This window comes from Mustelus asterias, chromosome 14 (genome assembly GCF_964213995.1).
Source record: "Mustelus asterias chromosome 14, sMusAst1.hap1.1, whole genome shotgun sequence".
NCBI lineage: Eukaryota > Metazoa > Chordata > Chondrichthyes > Carcharhiniformes > Triakidae > Mustelus > Mustelus asterias.
In genome coordinates this window covers 102,185,826-102,209,411 of record NC_135814.1, presented here as the reverse complement: position 1 = coordinate 102,209,411, position 23,586 = coordinate 102,185,826, and the positions used below count along the sequence as shown (strand labels likewise).

Below are 23,586 nucleotides of genomic sequence, written 5' to 3'. Positions count from 1 at the left end.
ATCGCTGAGGTTCGACAGTGACGTGAGGCAATTCTGGGATTCGCTCCTGTTCTGTTCACTGATTAACCATATCTTGTACTTACAGGGCGAGCCTGGTGACTTGGGTCTCCCGGGAGCTCAGGGGCCTAAGGTAAGACCAACACCCTACTACTAGGCCCTGGTCCTTGACCCCATTTGTTCAGTGGGTGGCTAAGGCTGTCTAGATTTTCTGCCTGTCTCATTTTAAAAATATTTTATTCCTTCATGGGGAGGTGGGTGTCGCTGACTGGGCCAGCAGTTGTTGCCCATCCCTAATTGCCCCTCGAACTGAGTGTCTCGCTCGGACATTTCAGAGAGCAGTTAATTGCTGTGGGATCTGGAGTCACCTTTAAGTTATGGTGAGCGGGCGGGTAAGTGGAGCTGAGTCCACAAAAAGATCAGCCATGATCTTATTGAATGGTGGAGCAGGCTCGAGGGGCCAGATGGCCTCCTCCTGCTCCTAGGTCGTATGTTCCTATGTTCAAAAACTTTCAAGTTTTAATGAATGTCACAAGTAGGCTTGCATTAACACTGTAATGACGTTACTGTGAAAATCCCCTAGTTGCCACGCTCCAGTGCCTGTTCGGGTACACTGAGGTAGAATTTAGCACCTAACCAGCACGTCTTTTGGACTGTGGGAGGGAACCGGAGCACCCGGAGGAAACCCAGGCAGACACGGGGAGACTTCACAGTGACCCAAGCCGGGAATTGAACCCGGGTCCCTGGGAGGCAGCAGTGCTAACCACTGCACCACCGTGCCCAATTCCCCTTTGAAAGTTATTGTTGAATCTATTCTATCGCAGTTGCAGATCCTATCTCACTGTATCAAAAAATTCTCCTCACCAACTCGCGAATTCTTTTGCCAATTAATTAAAATCTTTGTTCCCTTGTTACTTCTCCTCTGCCAGTGTAAACTGCTTCTCCTTAGTTACTCAATCGAAAACCCTGCATATATTTGAACGCTTCCATTAAATTTCCCCTTAGCCTTCCCTGCGGAGACCCTGGGGTGAGTCTCGAACCGGTGAACCTCTGACTGTGAAGTGAGAGCACAGCCCATCGAGCCACAGAATCATAAAATCCCTACAGTGCAGGAGGAGGCCATTCGGTCTATCAAGTCTGACCGACTACAATCCCACCCAAGTCCTATCCCCATAACCTCACATATTTACCCTGCCAATCCCCCGACACTAAGGGTCAATTTAGCGTGGCCAATCCACCTAACCCCCACATCTTTGGAGTGTGGGAGGAAACCGGAGCACCCGGAGGAAACCCACGCAGACACGGGGAGAACGTGCAGAGTCCGCACAGACAGTGACCCAAGCCGGGAATCGAACCCGGGTTCCTGACGCTGTGAGGCAGCAGTGCGAACCACTGTGCCGCCCGTCATCTTTGGCCCGAGGTTCAAATGGAATAGAAAAATTGACCAAAATTTTAAGAGATTTAGTCAAAAATGGGAAAGGCTGCTCTGGTTCTGATTGGATGCAATTTCACCCTCACGCTTGTTCATTTTGTAATTTCTTGCCTTCTGTTTGCAGGGATTCCCAGGACAGGACGGGCCTCCAGGTCAGCCTGGCTTAGCTGGCTTGCCAGGGCCCATAGGACCCCGAGGACCCCCAGGCCCTCCTGGACCACCATCTCAGAGTCTCCGCGCTGGCTTTGTAAGTTCCTGTAATCTCTGCTTTGCCTAACCTACTCTTCAACTTTCCAACTTTCCTTTTATTCATTCATGGGATGTGGGTCTCTGGATTAATCGTCCAATGGCAATGCCACTACACTGCCAACACCTCCCCTTTCCGTGAGGAAAATTGTCGCCAAGCTGATTCGGATTTGGTGAAAAAAGTAACCCTTAAAAATTCATTCTCGGGATGGGAGCATTGCTGGCAAGGCCAGTTTTAAGCGCCAATCCCTAATTATCCTACATGAGGCAATAGTGAGTCAACTACTGAAACCGTTGTAAGCTATGTGGTGAAGTCGACCAACACTCAAGAAGCTCGACACCATCCGGGACAAAGCAGCCCCGCTTGATTGGCACCACATCCACAAACATTCACTCCCTCCACCACTGACGCTCAGTAGCAGCAGTGTGTACTATCTACTCACCAAGGCTCCTTAGGCAGCACCTTCCAAACTCCCGACCTCTACCATCCACAAGGACAAGAGCAGCAGATACATGGGAACACCACCACCTGCAAGTTCCCCTCCAAACCACTCACCAACCTGACCTGGAAATACATCACCGTTCCTTCGCTGTCGCTGGGTCAAAATCCTGGAACTTCATCCCTAACAGCACTGTGGGTGTACCTACACCAAATGGACTGCAGCGATTCAAAAACCTATCTATCTGTGACTTAAACACATTTAACGAGGTAGCCTCTACTGCTTCATTGGGCAGAGAATTCTAAAGATTCACTACCCTCTGGGAGAAGAAGTTCCTCCTCAACTCTGTTCTAAATTGACTCCCCCGTATTTTGAGGCTATGCCCCCTAGTTCTTGCTTCCATTGCAAGTGGAAATAACCTCGCTGCTTCTACCCTGTCTAGCCCCTTTGTTATCTTATATGTCTCTAAGATCTCCCTCAACCTTCTAAATTCCAATGAGTACAGGCCCAGTCTACTCACTCTCTCCTCATAAGCTAACCCCCTCATCTCCGGAATCAACCTGGTGAACCTTCTCTGTACCCCCTCCAAAGCTAATATATCCTCTCTTAAATAAGGGGACCAAAATTGCACACAGTACTCCAGTTGCGGCCTCACCAGTACCCTGTACAATTGCAGCAAGACCTCCCTGCTTTTATACTCCATCCCTCTCGCAATAAAGGCCAACATTCCATTTGCCTTCTTGATCACCTGCTGCACCTGCGAACTGAGTTTTTGTGATTCATGCACAAGGACCCCCAGGTCCCTCTGCACAGTAGCATGTTGTAATTTGAATTGAATCGAACCCGGGTCCCTGGCGCTTTGAGGCAGCAGCGCTAACCACTGTGCCACCCAAATGTTGAGTTCAAGAAGAAATTAGATACAGCTCTTGGGGCCAAAGGGATCGGGAGGAAGGGAGGATCAGGATATTGAATTAGATGATCAGCCATGATCAACATGAATGGTGGGACAGGCTCGAAGGGCCGAATGGCCTCCTCCTGCTTCTAGTTTCGAGACAAACTATGTCTCGAAGTGCTTTATTTTCAATTAAAAGCTATTGAGGTACAGTCGCTATTGTACGAAACCCCTCAGCCAGTTTGTGCACAGCAAGATCCCTCAAACAACGCGATCTCGACCAGATTGTCTGTTTTAGTTATGTTTTGTTTCAGGGATAGCAGACATAGAACATAGAACATAGAAAGCCACAGCACAAACAGGCCCTTCGGCCCACAAGTTGCGCTGATCATATCCCTACCTCTAGGCCTATCTATAGCCCTCAATCCCATTAAATCCCATGTACTCATCCAGAAGTCTCTTAAAAGACCCCAACGAGTTTGCCTCCACCACCACTGACGTCAGCCGATTCCACTCACCCACCACCCTCTGAGTGAAAAACTTACCCCTGACATCTCCTCTGTACCTACCCCCCAGCACCTTAAACCTGTGTCCTCTCGTAGCAACCATTTCAGCCCTTGGAAACAGCCTCTGAGAGTCTACCCTATCCAGACCTCTCAACATCTTGTAAACCTCTATCAGGTCACCTCTCATCCTTCGTCTCTCCAGGGAGAAGAGACCAAGCTCCCTCAACCTATCCTCATAAGGCATGCCCCCCAATCCAGGCAACATCCTTGTAAATCTCCTCTGCACCCTTTCAATGGCTTCAACATCTTTCCTGTAATGAGGTGACCAGAACTGCGCGCAGTACTCCAAGTGGGGTCTAACCAGGGTCCTATAAAGCTGCAGCATTATCTCCCGACTCCTAAACTCAATCCCTCGATTAATGAAGGCTAGTACGCCGTACGCCTTCTTGACCGCATCCTCCACCTGCGAGGCCGATTTAAGAGTCCTATGGACCTGGACCCCAAGGTCCTTCTGATCCTCTACACTGCTAAGAATGGTACCCTTCATATTATACTGCTGCTTCATCCCATTGGATCTGCCAAAATGGATCACTACACACTTATCCGGGTTGAAGTCCATCTGCCACTTCTCCGCCCAGTCTTGCATTCTATCTATGTCTCGCTGCAACTTCTGACATCCCTCCAAACTATCCACAACACCACCTACCTTGGTGTCGTCAGCAAACTTACCAACCCATCCCTCCACTTCCTCATCCAGGTCATTTATGAAAATGACAAACAGCAAGGGTCCCAGAACAGATCCCTGGGGCACTCCACTGGTCACTGACCTCCATGCAGAGAAAGACCCCTCCACAGCCACTCTCTGCCTTCTGCAGGCAAGCCAGTTCTGGATCCACAAGGCAACAGCCCCTTGGATCCCATGCCCTCTCACTTTCTCAAGAAGTCTTGCATGGGGGACCTTATCGAACGCCTTGCTGAAGTCCATATAGACCACATCCACCGCTCTTCCTTCGTCAATGTGTTTGGTCACATTTTCAAAGAACTCAACCAGGCTCGTAAGGCACGACCTGCCCTTGACAAAGCCGTGCTGACTACTTTTGATCATACTAAACTTCTCTAGATGATCATAAATCCTGTCTCTCAGGATCCTCTCCATCAACTTACCAACCACTGAGGTTAGACTCACCGGTCGGTAATTTCCCGGGCTGTCCCTGTTCCCTTTCTTGAATATAGGGACCACATCTGCAATCCTCCAATCCTCCGGAACCTCTCCCGTCTCCATCGACGATGCAAAGATCATCGCCAAAGGCTCCGCAATCTCCTCCCTCGCCTCCCACAGTAACCTGGGGTACATCCCATCCGGTCCCGGCGACTTACCAACCTTGATGCCATTCAATAGTTCCAACACATCCTCTTTCTTTATGTCCACATGCTCGATCCTTTCTGTCCACCGCAAACCAGCAGTACAACCACCCAGATCCCTTTCCACCGTGAATACCGAGGTAAAGTATTCATTAAGCACCTCCGCCATTTCTAACGGTTCCGCACAAACTTTTCCCCCTTCACCTTTTAAGGGTCCTATGCCTTCACATCTCATCCTTTTACTCTTGACATATTTGTAGAAAGCCTTGGGATTCTCCTTAATCTTACCCGCCAAGGTCTTCTCATGACCCCTTCTCGCTCTCCTAATTTCCTTCTTAAGCTCCTTCCTACATCCCGTATACTCCTCTAAATCCTTAACAGACGTCGCTGGCTAGGCCAGCATTTATTGCCCATCCCTAATTGCCCCTTGGGAAGGTGGTGGTGAGCTGCCTTCTTGAATCGCTGCAGTCCATGTGGTGTAGGTACACCCACAGTGCTGTCAGGCTGGGAGTTCCAAGATTTTGACCCGGCGACAGTGAAGGAACAGCCAATATATTAGTTCATAGAATCCCTACAGTGCAGAAGGAGGCCATTTGGCCCATCGAGTCTGCACCAACTTTCTGACAGAGTATCTTACCCAATCCCTCGCCCCCGCCCTCTTCCCATAACCCCACACATTTCCCATGACCTAGTCCCCCTAACCTGCACATCTTTGGACACTAAGGGGCAATTTAGCATGGCCAATCCACCTAACCTACAGATCTTTGGACTGTGTGAGGAAACCGGAGCACCCGGAGGAAACCCACGCAGACACGAGGAGAATGTGCAAACTCCACACAGGCAGTGACCCAAGCCGGGAATCGAACCCGGGTCCCTGGCGCTGTGAGGCAGCAGCGCTAACCACTGCGCCACCGTGAGATGAGTGATTGAGGGGGTAAATATTGGCTGGAGCACTAGGGAATACTCCCTGCTCTTTGTATCAGATGTTGCCGGGGGAGCATTGACAGCCAGTTGAGAGAGGCCTTAGTTTGAGACCTCAATCGATAGGCAGCGCCTTTGACAGCACGGCACTCCCTCAGCACGGCAGTGTCAGCCGAGAGGAGGTGCCAACATTTCTGGAGTGGGGTTTGAACCCACAACGTGTTTGACCGTAGCGGCAAGTATGCCGCACACTGGGCCCGGACTGACGCGCTCTGATCGGGACTCGATGTCCCTGTGAGGCTGGTTAAAAGTGGGCGGTTTGTCCCAGGGCGCTGTGACATGTTGGGATTCTTTCTCCAGGAGGACACGGAGGGTTCGGCCTATCCAGTGGTCAGCAGCCTACCAGGGGAGCGAGGGCGAGAAGGCGTTCAGGTAAAGCTGAGAGCTCGTGGTGAGAATGAGCCGCGTTGAGTTTGCGTTGAGACACAACGTCCATTGATTTTAATCTGTGCGGATCGATATTCCTGGCCCAGTTCCTTCCACAAGGCGAGGAAGGTTCGCCCGACGGATCATCCCCAATCCCACCCAGTCCAGACAGCGAGGGTGGGGTCTTCCAGCCTCGACAGTAGCGGGCATCGTTCTGGGTGGGCCTGGACAATTTGGGGAGTCGCAATATCTCTCCAATTGTCCTCCGTCTCGCCCCCAACGACGCCCGCCACTGTCAGGCCTGGAGAATCCCGGCCATGGGGCCATTGTGGTACAATAGGAGGCCATTCAACCCATCAAATCCACGCCAGCTCCCTGTCGATCAATCCGGTCAGTCCCATTCCAAACCCCCCCATCCCCGTTCTATCCAAAAGCCTTGCAAGTTGAATTCTCTCGCGAGCCCGTCCGATTCCCTTTACAAACTGTTCCTCGCCTCCACAGCTCATTACCACTCGCTGGGTTGACACGTTCTTCCTCATGTTCCCCCTCCCCTCACACCCTCCGGCATTTGGTGCTGTCTGCGTCTCTCGGTTTCACCTCGGACACCGTGTCGCGAGGCAAAGATGGTTCGACAACTCCGACGAAAAGAAAATAACCTGCATTTATATAGCACCTCGACGGGTCCCCCCCTCCCCCTCGCCCCCGAATTCTCTGCAGCCACTGAAGCATTTTTCTGACGTGCAATCGGTGCACAGCAAGATCCCACAATCACCAATGCAACCAGGGTCCAAGCGATCGGTTTTCCTGATTCAGAGAGACTGCAAACCACCCCACCCACCCCCCCTCAACGGCCCCCACTCATCTCCAAGAGAGTGTCGGCGGAATCTTGGCGTGGTTTTCTCAACCAGAAGCTCCGACAGCGCGGCGCCCTCCCCACCACCTCCCCCCCGTCCTCCCTCGGGTCGGCCTAGATTCTGTGGTCAGGTCTCGGGAGGGGGACTGGAACCCACAACCCCCCACCCCCCCAGCTGACTCAGAGCTTTGCCCACTGCTGGCACCGTTTGTTTGTGGTTTTTATATTTTGGATGTGAACATTAAAAAGCTTCTTTCCAGGGATTAACTCCAAGCTCTCCAATCCGCGCATCCTGAGCCCTCCACATTTCCGTTTAACGACCTCGGCGCAGACCCGGGCGTTGTCTCCCCCGACGCACCTAAACCAGCACGGGATCATCAGGCGTTTAAACATTTAGTCAATCTCCATTTATTTCTCTCCAAGTTTAATGTTTATATATTAGTGTCATGAGTAGGTTTACATTAACACTGCATTGAAGTTACTGTGAAAATCCCCCCGTCGCCACACTCCTGTTCGGGTACACTGAGGGTGAATTTAGCAAGGCCAATCCATCTAACCAGCACGTCTTTCGGACTGTGAGAGGAAACCGGAGCACCCGGAGGAAACCCACGCAGACACGGGGAGAATGTGCAGACTCCGCACAGACAGTGACCCAAGCCAGGAATCGAACAGGCTTGCAGTTCGCCGAGGCAGCTCTGTAGTGACTGTGTCCCCCCGTCCCACCCACCCCCACAACCCCCCCCTCCACATCCCCACCCCGTACCCACTCTTGCTCTCTTCCCGCCTTCCCCAGGGCAGCCCTGAGCCTTTCGGCAGTTTGACACTGGCTGCCCGTCAACCGGCCAGCCAGCATGAAGCTGCGTTGCGGGGCCAATCGCACCCGCTTTCTGGCCCCGGAGTGTGCCCAATGGACGGAAACTTCAGGGTGGCACAGTGGTTAGCACTGCTGCCTCACAGCGCCAGGGAGCCGGGTTCGATTCCCGGCTTGGGTCACTGTCTGTGTGGAGTTTGCACATTCTCCCCGTGTCTGCGTGGGTTTCCTCCGGGTGCTCCGGTTCCCTCCCACAGTCCAAAGACGTTCCGGTTAGGTGCATTGGCCGTGCTAAATTCTCCCTCAGTGTACCCGAACAGGTGCCGGAGTGTGGCGACTAGAGGATTTTTACAGTAACTTAATTGCAGTGTTAATGTATGTCTACTTGATCCATAGAATCCCTACAGTGCAGAAGGAAGCCATTCGGCCGATCGGGTCTGCACGGACAACAATCCCACCCAGGCCCTATCCCTGTAATCCCACATATTTACCCTGCTAATCCCTCTAACCTACGCATCCCCGGACACTAAGGGTCCATTTAGCATGGCCAATGCACCCTAACCAGCACGCCCTTTGGAGTGTGGGAGGAAACCGGAGCACCCGGAGGAAACCCACGCAGACACGGGGAGAACATGCAGAGTCACAAACAGTGACCCAAGCCGGGAATTGAACCCGGATCCCTGGTGCTGTGAGGCAGTGCTAACCCACTGGGGCACTTGTGACACCAATAAATGAACTTTAAAACTTTTAAAGCCTTCTTGCTCCTGAAAAGGACTGGAAAGGAACCTCAGGGATATCGCCAGAGAACTCTGAGCTTTGTGGTGTGACATTAAATAGACTGGTTTTCAGATAAATACTTTGAGGCTTAAATTCGTCACTGCGAGAGCTAAATTCTGATGCTCTCCGTTAGAATTTGTGGTGATAATTAAACCCAATGCCCTGACTTTCCCGATGTGAATAAGGTTGGGACAGAAACCGATTAAGCTGCCATGAGGAGCGGCAAATTACTTTTCTGAAATGTTTTCTAACGCTAACGTTTCGTTTGCTACAGGGGATCCCGGGCGTACCTGGCCTACCTGGGGTTCCTGGACTGAAGGTGAGAGGGGATCAGCCATCTTTAGTACAAAGAACAAAGAAAATTACAGCACAGGAACAGGCCCTTCGGCCCTCCAAGCCTGCACCGACCATGCTGCCCGACTGAACTAAAACCCCCTACCCTTCCAGGGACCATATCCCTCTATTCCCATCCTATTCATGTATTTTCCCCTTAAAACTCACTATCGTATCTGCTTCCACTATCTGCCCTGGCAGCGAGTTCCAGGCACCCACCACCCTCTGTGTAAAAAATCTGCCTCGTACATCTCCTTTAAACCTTGCCCCTCGCACCTTAAACCTATGCCCCCTAGTAATTGACTCTTCCACCCTAGGAAAAAGCTTCTGTCTATCCACCCTGTCCATGCCCCTCATAATCTTGTAGACTTCTATCAGGTCTCCCCTCAACCTCCGACGCTCCAGTGAGAACAAACCAAGTTTCTCCAACCTCTCCTCAAAGCTAATGCCCTCCATACCAGGCAACATCCTGGTAAATCTTTTCTATATCCTTTCCAAAGCCTCCACATCCTTCCGGCCTGCATTCCGGATTGAGGCTTTTGTGAATGTTGGCAATCTTATATGTACGAGGCAAGTTTTTTCCACAGAGGGTGGTGGGTGCCTGGAACTCGCTGCCAGGGGAGGTAGTGGAAGCGGATATGATAGTGACTTTTAAGGGGCGTCTGGACAAATACATGAATAGGATGGGAATAGAGGGATACGGTCCGTGGAAGGGTAGGGGGTTTTAGTTCAGATGGGCAGCATGGTCGGTGCAGGCTTGGAGGGCCGAAGGGACAGACCCTGTAATTTTCTTTGTTCTTTGCTCTTTGTAATCTTGTTTTTGCTTCCTTTAAGGCCCACGTTCCCTGTTGGGGGTGAATGGGCATCGACTCAGGTGGGGAACCGCACCTCTGGTAAACTGGGCACCCTCGATGGAAAAGGGAAGCTGCAAGGGAAAGAACTTGCATTTATATAGCGCCTTTCACAAACTCAAGGGTGACCCTAAAGTATTTCACAGCCAATCAAACACTTTAGAAAGGTAGACACTGCTATAACGTGGAAAAGGCGGTGTCCAATTCGAAGCCAAAAAAAGGCATGACAGACAGCAATGAGATGGATGACCAGATAGCCTGTTTTTCATATCCTAGAATCATAGAATCCCTACAGTGCAGAAGGAGGCCATTCGGCCCATCGAGTCTGCACCGACCACAATCACACCCAGGCCCTATCCCCATAACCCCACACATTTACCCTGCTGATCCCCCTGACACTCGGGTCAATTTCCCATGGCTAATCCCCCTAACCTGCACATCTTTGGACACCAAGGGACAATTTAGAATGGCCAATCCTCCTAACTTGCAGATCTTTGGACACTAAGGGACAATTTAGAATGGCCAATCGCCCTAACATGCACATCTTTGGACACTAAGGGACAATTTAGCATGGCCAATCCACCTAACCTGCACATCTTTGGACACTAAGGGGCAATTTAGCATGGCCAATCCCCCTAACCTGCACATCTTTGGATACTAAGGAATAATTTAGCATGGCCAATCCACCTAACCTGCACATCTTTGGACACTAAGGGGCAATTTAGCATGGCCAATCCCCCTAACCTGCACATCTTTGGATACTAAGGAATAATTTAGCATGGCCAATCCTCCTAATCTGCACATCTTTGGACAACTAAGACAATTTAGCATGGCCAATCCACCTAACCGGCAGATCTTTGGACACTAAGGGGCAATTTAGCCTGGCCAATGCACCTAACCCACCCATCTTTGGACTGTGGGTGGAAATCGGAGCACCCGGAGGAAACCCACGTAGACACGGGGAGAACGTGCAGACTTCGCACAGACAGTGACCCGAGGATGGAATCGAACCCAGATCACTGGCGCTGTGAGGCAGCAGTGCTACTGTGCCACCGTGCCACCCCAGTGGATGGCTGAGGGATAAATATTGGGCTGGGTAACCGCTGGCCCTCTTGAAAATGAAATAGAGCTGTGGGACCTCTATGTGAACCCGTGAGGGCCTCGGTTTAACATCTTGCCTCAGCCACACGGGGGGGTGGGTGGGGGGGGGGGGGGGGGGGGGGGCATGCCCGGGCGTACTGATCATCCCCTCCCCCCCAGGGAGTGGCACAGTGGCACAGTGGTTAGCACTGCTGCCTCACAGCGTTAGGGTCCCGGGTTCAATTCCCGGCTTGGGTCACTGTCTGTGCGGACTCTGCACGTTCTCCCCGTGTCTGCGTGGGTTTCCTCTGGGTATTAGAACCAGAGGGCACAACCACAGGCTAAAGGACGACCCTTTAAAACAGAGATGAGAAGGAATTTCTTCAGCCAGTGAGTGGTGAATCTGTGGAACTCTTTGCCGCAGAAGGCTGTGGAGGCCAGGTCATTGAGTGTCTTTAAGACAGAGATAGATAGGTTCTTGATTAATAAGGGGATCAGGGGTTATGGGGAAAAGGCAGGAACATGGGGATGAGAGAAATATCAGCCATGATTGAATGGCGGAGCAAACTCGATGGGCCGAGTGGCCTAATTCTGCTCCTATATCTTATCGTCTCATGCTCCAGTTTCCTCCTACAGTCCGAAAGATGTGTGGGTTAGGTGGATTGGCCATGATAAATTGCCCCTTTGTGTCAGGGGGACTAGCTAGGGAAAAGGCATGGGGTTATGAGGATAGGGCCTGGATGGGATTGTAGTCAATGTAGACTCGATGGGCCGAATGTCCTCCTTCAGCACTGTAGGATTCTATGATTCCATTGTTGATCTGTCCCCCTGTCTTGAGCGAGGCCACCGGCCCAACAAACCCAGCAGTTTGATTTGATTTATTATTGTCACATGTATTAACATACAGTGAAAAGTATTGTTTCTTGCGCAGCATACAGACAAAGCATACCATTCATAGAGAAGGAAAGGAGAGAGTGCAGAATGTAGTGTTACAGCCATAGCTAGGGTGTAGAGAAAGATCAACTTAATGTGAGGTAGGTCCATTCAAAAGTCTGACAGCAGCAGGGAAGAAGCTGTTCTTGAGTCGGTTGGTACGTGACCTCAGACTTTTGTATCTTTTTCCCGACGGAAGAAGGTGGAAGAAAAAATTACCGGGGTGCGTGGGTTCCTTGATTATGCTGGCTACTTTGCCGAGGCAGTGGGAAGTGTAGACAGAGTCAATGGATGGGAGGCTGGTTTGCGTGATGGACTGGGCTACATTCACATCCCTTTTGTATTTTATGACAGTCTTGGGCAGAGCAGGAGCCATACCAAGCTGTGATACAACCCGGTAGGGATGCTTTCTATGGTGCAAAACCTGCTTCACCAGTTCTTGCCAAATAAATACAACGCTGGTAATCGGCCAACCCGTTCTGAGCAGGGATGTCTCATCACAGCAACTGTGAAGAGGCTAAATTCCCAAAAGCCGAACCCTCTTTTAATAGTTACCAACTGCTCGTGTGAGTGGTTAACACGTAACTGATGACAGCCACCACTCAGTACGAAAAAGAATAAAATCCATCCACGTCAACTGTTGACTGAAGGGAGGTGCCCAGAACTTAGCCGCAAAATGTCGAGCCAGGCTGTTAAGGGTGGGCAACGTCAGGGAATTTCTTCGTGGTAGTGCTATGGAAAATCTGGAACCTTCTGTCCTGAAAAAGCTGTTGCTGTCGGGGAGAGGTCATTCAATCTGGGATTGCGAGATATTTGTTAGGCTAGTGAAATAAAGAAAATTGGAACCAAAATAACTGGGTGGATCAGCCATGAAATTCCTCCCATTATATTGAAAGTGGCAACATGGGTGGAGAAGGTAGTCAAGAAGGCATACGGCATGCTTGCCTTCATCGGCCGGGGCATTGAGTTTAAAAATTGGCAAGTTATGTTGCAGCTTTATAGAACCTTAGTTAGGCCGCACTTGGAATATAGTGTTCAATTCTGGTCGCCACACTACAAGAAGGATGTGGAGGCTTTGGAGAGGGTACAGAAAAGATTTACCAGGATGTTGCCTGGTATGGAGGGCATTAGCTATGAGGAGAGGTTGGAGAAACTTGGTTTGTTCTCACTGGAACGACGGAGGTTGAGGGGAGACCTGATAGAAGGCTACAAGATTATGAGAGGCATGGACAGAGTGGATATTCAGAAGCTTTTTCCCAGGGTGGAAGAGTCAATTACTAGGGGGCACAGGTTTAAGGTGTGAGGGACAAGGTTTAAAGGAGATGCATGAGGCAAGTTTTTTTACACAGAGTAGTGGGTGCCTGGAACTCGCTGCCAGGGGGGTCGTGGAAGCAGATACGATAGTGACTTTTAAGGGGCGTCTTGACAAATACATGAATAGGATGGGAATAGAGGGATATGGTCCCCAAAAGGGCAGGGGGTTTTAGTTCAGTTGGACAGCATGGTCGGTGCAGGCTTGGAGGGCTGAAGGGCCTGTTCCTGTGCTGTAATTTTCTTTGCTCTCTTTTGTTCTAACTTCAAGCGAGTCAGGTTTTGCCATTAAAGCCAACGCAAATGGGGAGGCGATGGCCTAGTGTTTTATCGCTCGTCTATAAATCCAGAAACTCAGCTGATGTTCAAGGGGACCCAGGTTCGAATCCCACCGCGGCAGATGGTGGAATTTGAATTCAATAAAAAAATATCTGGAATTAAGAATCTACTGATGACCATGAAACCATTGTCGATTGTTGGAAAAACCCATCTGGTTCACTAATGTCTTTTAGGGAAGGAAATCTGCCGTCCTTACCCGGTCTGGCCTACATGTGACTCCAGAGCCACAGCAATGTGGTTGACTCTCAACTACCCTCTGAAATGGCCGAGTGAGACTCTCAGTTCAAGGGCAACTAGCGATGGGCAATAAATGCTGGCCCAGCCAGCGATGTCCCTCTCCCACGAATGAATGAATAAAAAACCTAGTTGAGAGTTGGATTAATAGTCTAGTGATAATATCACTAGGCCATTGCCTCCTCTTGTGGAATGAGCAACAAATGCTGGCTAACCAGCAACGCCCATGTTCCCCGAATGAATTTTTAAAAAGCCATTACTGGGTTCTTGAGGACCTTTCATACCAGAACAGAGCATGAACACATGAACATGGGGTGGCACTGCTGCCTCACAGCGCCAGGGACCCGGGTTCGATTCCAGCCTTGGGTCACTGTCTGTATGGAGTCTGCACGTTCTCCCCCATGTCTGCGTGGGTTTCCTCCGGTTTCCTCCCCCAGTCCAAAGATGTGTGGGTTAGGTGGATTGGCCATGATAAATTGACCCTAGTGTCAGGGGGACAAGCAGTGTAAATATGTGGGGTTAAGGGAATAGGGCCTGGGTGGGACTGAGGTCGGTGCAGACTCGATGGGCCGAATGGCCTCCTTCTGCACTGTAGGGATTCTATGATTCTGTCATTTAAAATTTGAATGTTCAGAAATTAAATAAAAGAAATTTAAAAAATATTCAAGCAAGATGCTTATCTTTCTACTTGCCTCCTGCCCGCCAGCCCCTCTGGCTCACTCGCAGCGAGAGTGAGGGTCCGAAGTGACCAGGGCGAAGGGTCTGGGCATTCCAAAATGGAGCCAATCAGGCCACACAACTCTTAAGTCAGAAAGAACGTTGAAACGAAACTCCCCACGCAAGCACAGGGCCCGTTGACTGACCAATGCTAAAGTAGAACCACTTAAAGTTGATTCATCATGTCACAAGTAGGCTTACATTAACACCGCAATGAAGTTACTGTGAAAATCCCCTAGTCGCCACACTCCGGCGCCTGTTTGGGTACACTGAGGGAGAATTTAGCAAGGCCAACCAGCACGTCTTTCGGACTGTGGGAGGAAACCAGAGCACCCAGAGGAAACCCACGCAGACACAGGGAGAACGTGCAAACTCCACACAAACAGTGACCCAAGCCGAGAATCGAACCCGGGTCCCTGGCGCTGTGAGGCAGCAGTGCTAACCACTGTGCCACCGTGCCGCCCTAATTACAGCAACAAAAACAGTGGGTCTGACAGCATCTGTGGAGAGAGAATAGAGCCAACGTTTCGAGCCTGGTTGACCCTTCGTCTTACAGCAAGGCAACCTAAAATTTGAGTGTTTAAGGCATCGCCTGAACTGCTCCTGTTTCTAATGCCCTGTTTTTTTATCCTCACTTCAATAGGGTGACTCAGGAATCAGAGGTGAACAGGTGAGAGTTGACAGTCGGAGATTCCCTGCGTCTGTTTGTCTGCAGACGGTTGTCTAGACACGTGGTTCGGCTGGGCACACACGAGGCTTCCCGCTGGCTCAGTAACATTGATTTGATTTATTATTGTCACATGTATTAGTATACAGTGAAAAGTATTGTTTCTTGCACGCTATACAGACAAAACATACCCTTCATAGAGAAGGAAAGGAAAGAGTGCAGAATGTAGTGTTACAGTCATAGCTAGGGTGTAGAGAAAGATCAACTTAGTGTGAGGTAGGTCCATTCAAAAGTCTGATGGCAGCAGGGAAGAAGCTGTTCTTGAGTCAGTTGGTACGTGATCTCAGACTTTTGTATCTTTTTTCCGACGGAAGAAGGTGGAAGAGAGAATGTCCGGGGTGCGTGGGTTCTTAATTATGCTGGCTGCTTTTCCGAGACAGCGAGAAGTGTCGACAGAGTCAATGGATGGGAGGCTGGTTTGCGTGATGGACTGGGCTACATTCACGACCAGTTGGTGAGAGCCGTAGCGGACATGCCAAATTTCCTTAGTCTTCTGAGAAAGTAGATGCATTGGTGGACTTTCTTAACTAGAGAGCGGAGGTGTATTCCGTCCAACTGTGTCATTGGTGTCACCGCCTCATCATCATGATTACAGGATAGGGGGATGGGGGAGGGGGAGGGGGAAGGGGTGGCAGCCATTTTAATCCGCCAGCCCACATACATCTATCTGAGTGTCGGCATAGCAACGCAGACTCTTCAATTGATCACGTCACACCGACGTTACTTGAACCCAGAAACTTCTGACCAACGAGGCGCGGGCGTTACTAACTGAGCTGTGGCTGGAATCTGAATGTTTCCAGTCACTTCCACTTGCGTGATTGTAAATCAGTAACTTCAATTTTGTTTGTTTTTGCAGGGAGAGCAGGGACCCCAAGGATATCCAGGAGAGATTGGGTTAATAGGACCCGCTGGCCCACAGGTGAGGATGCAGAGTCGCGGCTGAGCGTCAAACTGCCCTGAGAGTAGGAAAGCAAATGGCCGCCACGTGTCCAACTCACCACTACTCCCGCTGCGACGTCCACAAGCCGGCCTCTGGTGGCAGAGTCCATCTGGCTCCCAGTCAGTCGGAGGATTTGGTGCATTTGGCTGGAGGGAATGCGGCCCCTGAACTGACCCCTTCTTCAGAGTGCGTACAATGGTTCCCCTTTGGCAAAATGGTGGCACAGAGTTGCCAACACCTCCGAGGATGCAAGTTCCAATTCGGGCGTTCCTGGTTTGGACAGTCTGCAATGCTAGGGGTGAAGGTTTGTCAAAGAATTCACTCTGGCGCCACCAGCTTCCTGAACACATATAAGACAGAAATTAGGAGAATTCTTTTCCCTCAGAGGGTGAAGAGTCTCTGGAACTCTCTTCCTCAAAAGAGCACAGTCTTTGAATATTTTTGAGGCAGAGCTGGATAGATTCTTGATTAACAGGGGAGATGAAAGGTTATCGGGGTCAGCGGGAATGTGGGGTTGATGTTACAGTCAGATCAGCCGTGATCTTATTGAATGCTGGAAGGGTCGAGTGGCCTTCTGCTCCTATTTCATATGCTTGTGTCATTGTCTCCTCTCTTGTGGGCACGGTGGCACAGTGGTTAGCACTGCTGCCTCACAGCGCCAGGGACCTGGGTTCAATTCCCGGCTTGGGTCACTGTCTGTGTGAAGTCTGCACATTCTCCCCGGGTCTGCATGGGTTTCCTCCGGGTGCTCCGGTTTCCTCCCACACTCCAAAGATGTGTCGGTTAGGTGGATTGGCCATGCTAAATTGCCCCTTAGTGTCCAAAGATGTGCAGGTTAGGTGGATTGGCCATGCTAAATTGACTCTTAGTTTCCAAAGATGTGTCGGTTAGGGAGATTAGCCATGCTAAATTGCCCCTTAGTGTCCAAAGATGTGCAGGTTAGGTGGATTGGCCATGCTAAATTGACTCTTAGTTTCCAAAGATGTGTCGGTTAGGGAGATTAGCCATGCCAAATTGCCCCTTAGTGTCCAAAGATGTGCAGGTTAGGTGGATTGGCCATGCTAAATTGACTCTTAGTTTCCAAAGATGTGTCGGTTAGGGAGATTAGCCATGCTAAATTGCCCCTTAGTGTCCAAAGACGTGCAGGTTAGGTGGATTGGCAGTGCTAAATTGTCCCTTAGTGTCCAAAGACGTGCAGGTTAGGTGGATTGGTCATGCTAAATTGCCCCTTAGTGTCCAAAGAGTCGGGAGACGCGATGGGCTGAATGGCCTCCTCACTGTAGGGATTCTATGGTCTTTCTCTCTGTAAATGTACTCATTTTTTACTTGTCCAATGAGTTCGCCAGCCCCATGAAGAAGTGTTGGGTGAGCCATTTTAATTGGCAAACACGCACCTGGCCGGATTGGTCAAAGTGGAGGGGGTGGGCGGGAAGGCGGGGGGGCGGGGGGTGGGGGGGGGGTGGGGGGGTGGGCGCTCACAATGTCACATCACACGGACAGAATGTGACGAGCTTCCCTCGCTGCCCTTTGTGGCTTTCTCTCCCCATGGGAGGATTGTCCCGGAATCCCTCTCTTTCTGGGTAAAGGTGCCTTTAAGAAATGCCTGTCTCCGGCTGGCTGTGGGTGGGTGTTGACGCGATCGTAAAATAGACTGTTGACAAAGGAGGCCTTCTGGCCAACCGGACCAGGATACCAATCCTTCCTGTTACAACATCTTGGCAGCGCCCTGACCTCGCCATTCCTTCCTCTGGCAACCTGTTCCAGCTGTCGACATAATGCCTTCCAGCTGTTTCAACAAGAGCAGTGCGAGGCGAGGAAGATTTGTTTTTGTGTGTGTGTGAAAGGAACGTCTTTCAAGGGTTCCAATCTAGGATGTTGACCTCACAGAGTTTCCTGAGAGATGGTAGCTGTGGTTTCTCTCAGTGTTTTTATGCGTGTGTTTCTGGGCTCAGACAAGGAATGTGTCGAAACCTGAGTAACTCGGACGATGCATCATCGGATCCACTGCCCCCCCGGGGAAACTCATGGTCAAAGGGGAAGGTGACTAACCTCTCCATTCCTAAGCTGCTCAAGCTGGTCTGAGGCCTACCCCACATCCTCCAATAAACCTACTTTTTCTTCCCTCATGAAATCTAACACAAAAGGAAGCCAAAAATAAAAAATCTGGAATTAAGAATCCATTGATGACCATGAAACCATTGTCGGAAAAACCCATCTGGTTCACTAATGTCCTTTAGGGAAGGAAATCTGCCGTCCTTATCCGGTCTGGCCTACATGTGACTCCAGAGCCACAGCAATGTGGTTGACTCTCAACTGCCCTCTGAATGAGACACTCAGTTCAAGGACAACTCTGGGGGGGGGGGTGGGGGGGGCGCAGTAAATGCTGGTCAGCCATGTCCCACGAATAAATTTTTTAAAATTTTGTCCATTGTGCCCCATGCTAGTTCTTTGAAAGAGCTTTGCAACTCGTCCCATACTACCCCACTGTGTTCCACACGATTATTCAAATATTTTTGATTTATTATTGTCACATAGAGTCATAGGATCCCTACAGTGCAGAAGGAGGCCATTCGGGTCATTGGGTCTGCACTGACCACAAGCCCACCCACGCCCTATCCCCATAACCCCACGCATTTATCCTAGCTAATCCCTCTGACACCAAGGGGCAATTTATCATGGCCAATCAACCTAACCCACACATCTTTGGACACTAAGGGCCAATTTAGCATGGCCAATCAACCTAACCGGCACATCTTTGGAGTGTGGGAGGAAACCGGAGCACCCGGAGGAAACCCATGCAGACACAGGGAGAGTAATAACATGTATTAGGATACAGTGAAAAGTCTTGTTCCTTGCGCGCTATACAGACAAAACATACCGTTCATTGAGTACATAGGGCGGAAGGAAAGGCAAAGGTGCAGAATGTAGTGTTACAGTCATAGCTAGGGTGTAGAGAAAGATCAACTTAATGCGAGGTAGATCCATTCAAAAGTCTGACAGCAGCAGGGAAGAAGCTGTTCTTGAGTTGGTTGGTATGTGACCTCAGACTTTTGTATTCTTTTCCCGACGGAAGAAGGTGGAAGAGAAGATGTCCAGGGTGCATGGGGTCCTTAATTATGCTGGTTGCTTTGCCAAGGCAACGGGAAGTGTAGACAGAGTCAATGGATGGGACTCTGTGAGGGTGGGATGATCAGGTCCTAATAGCACTATTTGTAAGATATTCTGAGACAGTAGAGGTCAGATTACAAGCCATTGCTCATCGATCAATAGGAGGTCCAATGGGAAGACTTGTCGTGTCCAATTCTGCTGGTTAGGGTGTGAACCCATTGGCCATGGTAGGTCGCTGTTTAATAATCCTTCATAGAGTCATAGAGGTTTACAGCATGGAAACAGACCCTTCGGCCCAACTTGTCCACGCCACCCCTTTTTTAACCACTAAGCTAGTCCCAATTGCCCACATTTGGCCCACATTCCTCTATACCCATCTTACCCATGTAACTGTCTAAATGCTTTTTAAAAGACAAAATTGTACCCACCTTTACGACTGCCTCTGGCAGCTTGTTCCAGACACTCACCATGCTCTGTGTGAAAAGATTGCTCCTCTGGACCCTTTTGTATCTCTCCCCTCTCACCTTAAAGCTATGCCCTCTAGTTTTAGACTCCCCTACCTTTGGGAAAAGATATTGACTATCCAGCTGATCTATGCCCCTCATTATTTTATAGACCTCTATAAGATCACCCCTCAGCCTTCTACGCTCCAGAGAAAAAAGTCCCAGTCTATCCAGCCTCTCCTTAATGTTGGATCTAGGCCTTGGATTCAGTGAGCTTTGCTTTTTTTAAAAGTCCTCTTGGTTAAGTGGGGTGGCACAGTGGTTAGCACTGCTACCGCACAGCGCCAAGGTCCCAGGTTCGATTCCCAGCTTGGGTCACTATCTGTGTGAAGTTTTCACGTTCTCCTCATGCCTGCATGGGTTTCCTCCGGGTGCTCCGGTTTCCTCCCGCGCTCCAAAGATGTGCGGGTAGGTGGAATGGCCATGATAAATTGCCCCTTAGTGTCAGGGGATTAGCAGCGTAAATACATGGGGTTATACGGATAGGGCCTGGGTGGGATTGTTGTCGATGGGCCAAATGGCCTCCTTCTGCATTGTAGGGATTCTAAGTGACCAGATGGAACTCTGTATCGGTCAACAGCACAGGTTGAATGAGAAGAAGGAAAAAGTTACATTCCTCTAGTGCCTGTCACAGCCTCAGGACATCGCAAAGCCAGTGAAGGACTGCTGAAGTCTAGCCACTGTTGTGCTCACAGAATTGTTACGGCGCAGAGGGAGGCCACTCGGCCCATCGTGTCTGCACCAGCTCTCCAAATGAGCATGCGTACTTAATGCCATTCCCCTGCCTCTTTCCCCATACCCCAGGAACATAGAACATAGAACATAGAAAAAATACAGCACAAACAGGCCCTTCGGCCCACAAGTTGCGCCGGTCATGTCCCTACCTACCTAGGCTTATATATAGGCTTACCTGACTAGATAGATAGGTACCCTACAGTGCAGAAAGAGGCCCTTCGGCCTATCGAGTCTGCACCGACCACAATCCCACCCAGGCCCTATTCCCATATCCCTACATATTTTACCCACTAATCCCTCTAACCTACACATCTCATGACTCTAAGGGGCAATTTTAGCATGGCCAATCAACCTGACCCGCACATCTTTGGACTGTGGGAGGAAACCGGAGCACCCGGAGGAAACCCACGCAGACACGAGGAGAATGTGCAAACTCCACACAGACAGTGACCCAAGCCAGGAATTGAACCCAGGTCCCTGGAGCTGTGAAGCAGCAGTGCTAACCACTGTACTACCGTGCCACCCATAAGCCTATAACCCTCAATCCTATTAAGTCCCATGTACTCATCCAGAAGTCTCTTAAAAGACCCTATCGAGTTTGCCTCCACCACCACTGATGGCAGCCGATTCCACTCACCCATCACCCTCTGAGTGAAAAACCTACCCCTGACATCTCCTCTGTACCTACTCCCCAGCACCTTAAACCTGTGTCCTCTCGTAGCAGCCATTTCAGCCCTGGGAAAAAGCCTCCAAGAATCCACCTGATCTATACCTCTCAACATCTTGTACACCTCTATCAGATCACCTCTCATCTTTCGTCTCTCCAAGGAGAAAAGACCAAGCTCCCTCAGCCTATCCTCATAAGGCATGCCAACCAATCCAGGCAACATCCTTGTAAATCTTCTCTGCACCCTTTCAATCATTTCCACATCCCTCCTGTAATGAGGCGACCAGAACTGAGCACAGTACTCCAAGTGGGGTCTGATGAGGGTCTTATAAAGCTGCATCATTATCTCCCGACTCCTAAACTCAATCCCTCGATTGATGAAGGCCAGCACACCATACGCCTTCTTAGCCACCTCCTCTACCTGCGAGGCCGATTTAAGAGTCCTATGGACCCGGACTCCAAGGTCCTTCTGATCCTCTACACTGCTAAGAGTCTTACCCTTGATATTATGCTCCTTCATCCCATTTGACCTGCCAAAATGGACCACTACACATTTATCCAGGTTGAAGTCCATCTGCCACTTCTAAGAACATAAGAACATAAGAAATAGGAGCAGGAGTAGGCCATCTAGCCCCTCGAGCCTGCCCCACCATTCAATAAGATCATGGCTGATCTGAAGTGAATCAGTTCCACTTACCCGCCTGCTCCCCATAACCCTTAATTCCCCGACTGATCAGAAATCCATCTATCCGTGACTTAAACATATTCAACGAGGTAGCCTCCACCACTTCAGTGGGCAGAGAATTCCAGAGATTCACCACCCTCTGAGAGAAGAAGTTCCTCCTCAACTCTGTCCTAAACTGACCCCCCGTTATTTTGAGGCTGTGCCCTCTAGTTCTGGTTTCCTTTCTAAGTGGAAAGAATCTCTCTACTTCTACCCTATCCAGCCCCTTCATTATCTTATATGCCTCTATAAGATCATCCCTCAGCCTTCTAAACTCCCAACGAGTACAAACCTAATCTGCTCAATCTCTCCTCATAATCTACAACCCTCATCTCCGGTATCAACCTGGTGAACCTTCTCTGCACTCCCTCCAAGGCCAATATATCCTTTCGCAAGTAAGGGGACCAAAACTGCACACAATATTCCAGCTGTGGCCTCACCAATGCCTTGTACAGATGCAGCAAGACTTCTCTGCTTTTATATTCTATCCCCCTCGCGATAAATGCCAACATCCCATTTGCCTTCTTGATCACCTGTTGTACTTGCAGACTGAGTTTTTGCGACTCATGCACAAGGACCCCAGGTCCCTTTGCACAGTAGCATGTTGTAATTTTTTTCCATTTAAGTAATAATCCAATTTGTTATTATTTCTGCCAAAGTGAATAACCTCGCATTTGCCAACGTTATACTCCATCTGCCAGATCCTCGCCCACTCACTCAGCCTATTCAAATCTCTCTGCAGACCTTCCGCTTCCCCCACGCAATTCACTTTCCCACTTATCTTCGTGTCGTCAGCAAACTTTGTTACCCTACACTCAGTCCCCTCCTCCAGATCATCTATGTAAATAGTAAACAGTTGAGGCCCCAGTACCGATCCCTGCGGCACGCCACTAGTCACCATCTGCCAACCAGAAAAGCATCCATTTATTCCGACTCTCTGCTTCCTGTCGGATAGCCAATCCTCAATCCACGCTAACACCCTACCCCCAACTCCGTGTGCCCCAATCTTCTGCAGCAACCATTTGTGAGGCACCTTATCGAATGCCTTCTGGAAATCCAAAAACACCACACCCACCGGTTCCCCTCCGTCAACCGCACACTAGTCTGCCCACTTCTCCGCCCAGTCTTGCATCCTATCTATGTCACGCTGCAGTTTCTGACATCCCTCCAACCTATCCACAACACCACCAACCTTCGTGTCATCGGCAAACTTACCAACCCATCCCTCCACTTCCTCATCCAGGTCATTTATGAAAATGACAAACAGCAAGGGTCCCAGAACAGATCCCTGGGGCACTCCACAGGGAGTGTGGAAACTCCACAGGAACGGTTTCTATTCAAATAATCATCTGATGCCCTCGTGATTGAAGCTGCCTCCACCACACTTCCAGTCAGCACATTCCAGACCCCAACCGCTCGCTGGGTGAAGAAGTTTGTCCTCATGTCACATCTGGAGGGAGCAGAGCGGCCAATGAGTGCACAGCAAGCTCCCACAAAGGGGATTGCGACAATGACCAGTTCTGTCCTAAGGATGTTGGTTGAGGGATGAATGTTGGCCAGGACATGGGGCTGGGGAAGGGGTACACCATGAGGTCTATCACGTCACACCTGAGGGACCAGATGGAGTCCCAGTTAAACATCTGATCCAAAAGATCCCCGGTAGTGTAGGACTGCTCCAGAAATGTCCATCTCACTCTGAGCGTTACCTCCCGGCAGTACAG

At 50.1% G+C, this 23,586-nt stretch overlaps 1 protein-coding gene across 1 annotated transcript in view; it reads left to right on the top strand.

The window, feature by feature from the left end:
• LOC144503930 (uncharacterized) overlaps positions 1-23,586 on the top strand; it is a 130,435-nt gene that overhangs the window by 66,045 nt on the left and 40,804 nt on the right. The window contains 6 exon segments of the mRNA XM_078229063.1: positions 86-130; positions 1,554-1,676; positions 6,157-6,228; positions 8,938-8,982; positions 15,105-15,131; positions 16,045-16,107. Coding sequence (XP_078085189.1) covers positions 86-130; positions 1,554-1,676; positions 6,157-6,228; positions 8,938-8,982; positions 15,105-15,131; positions 16,045-16,107 — 375 coding nt within the window.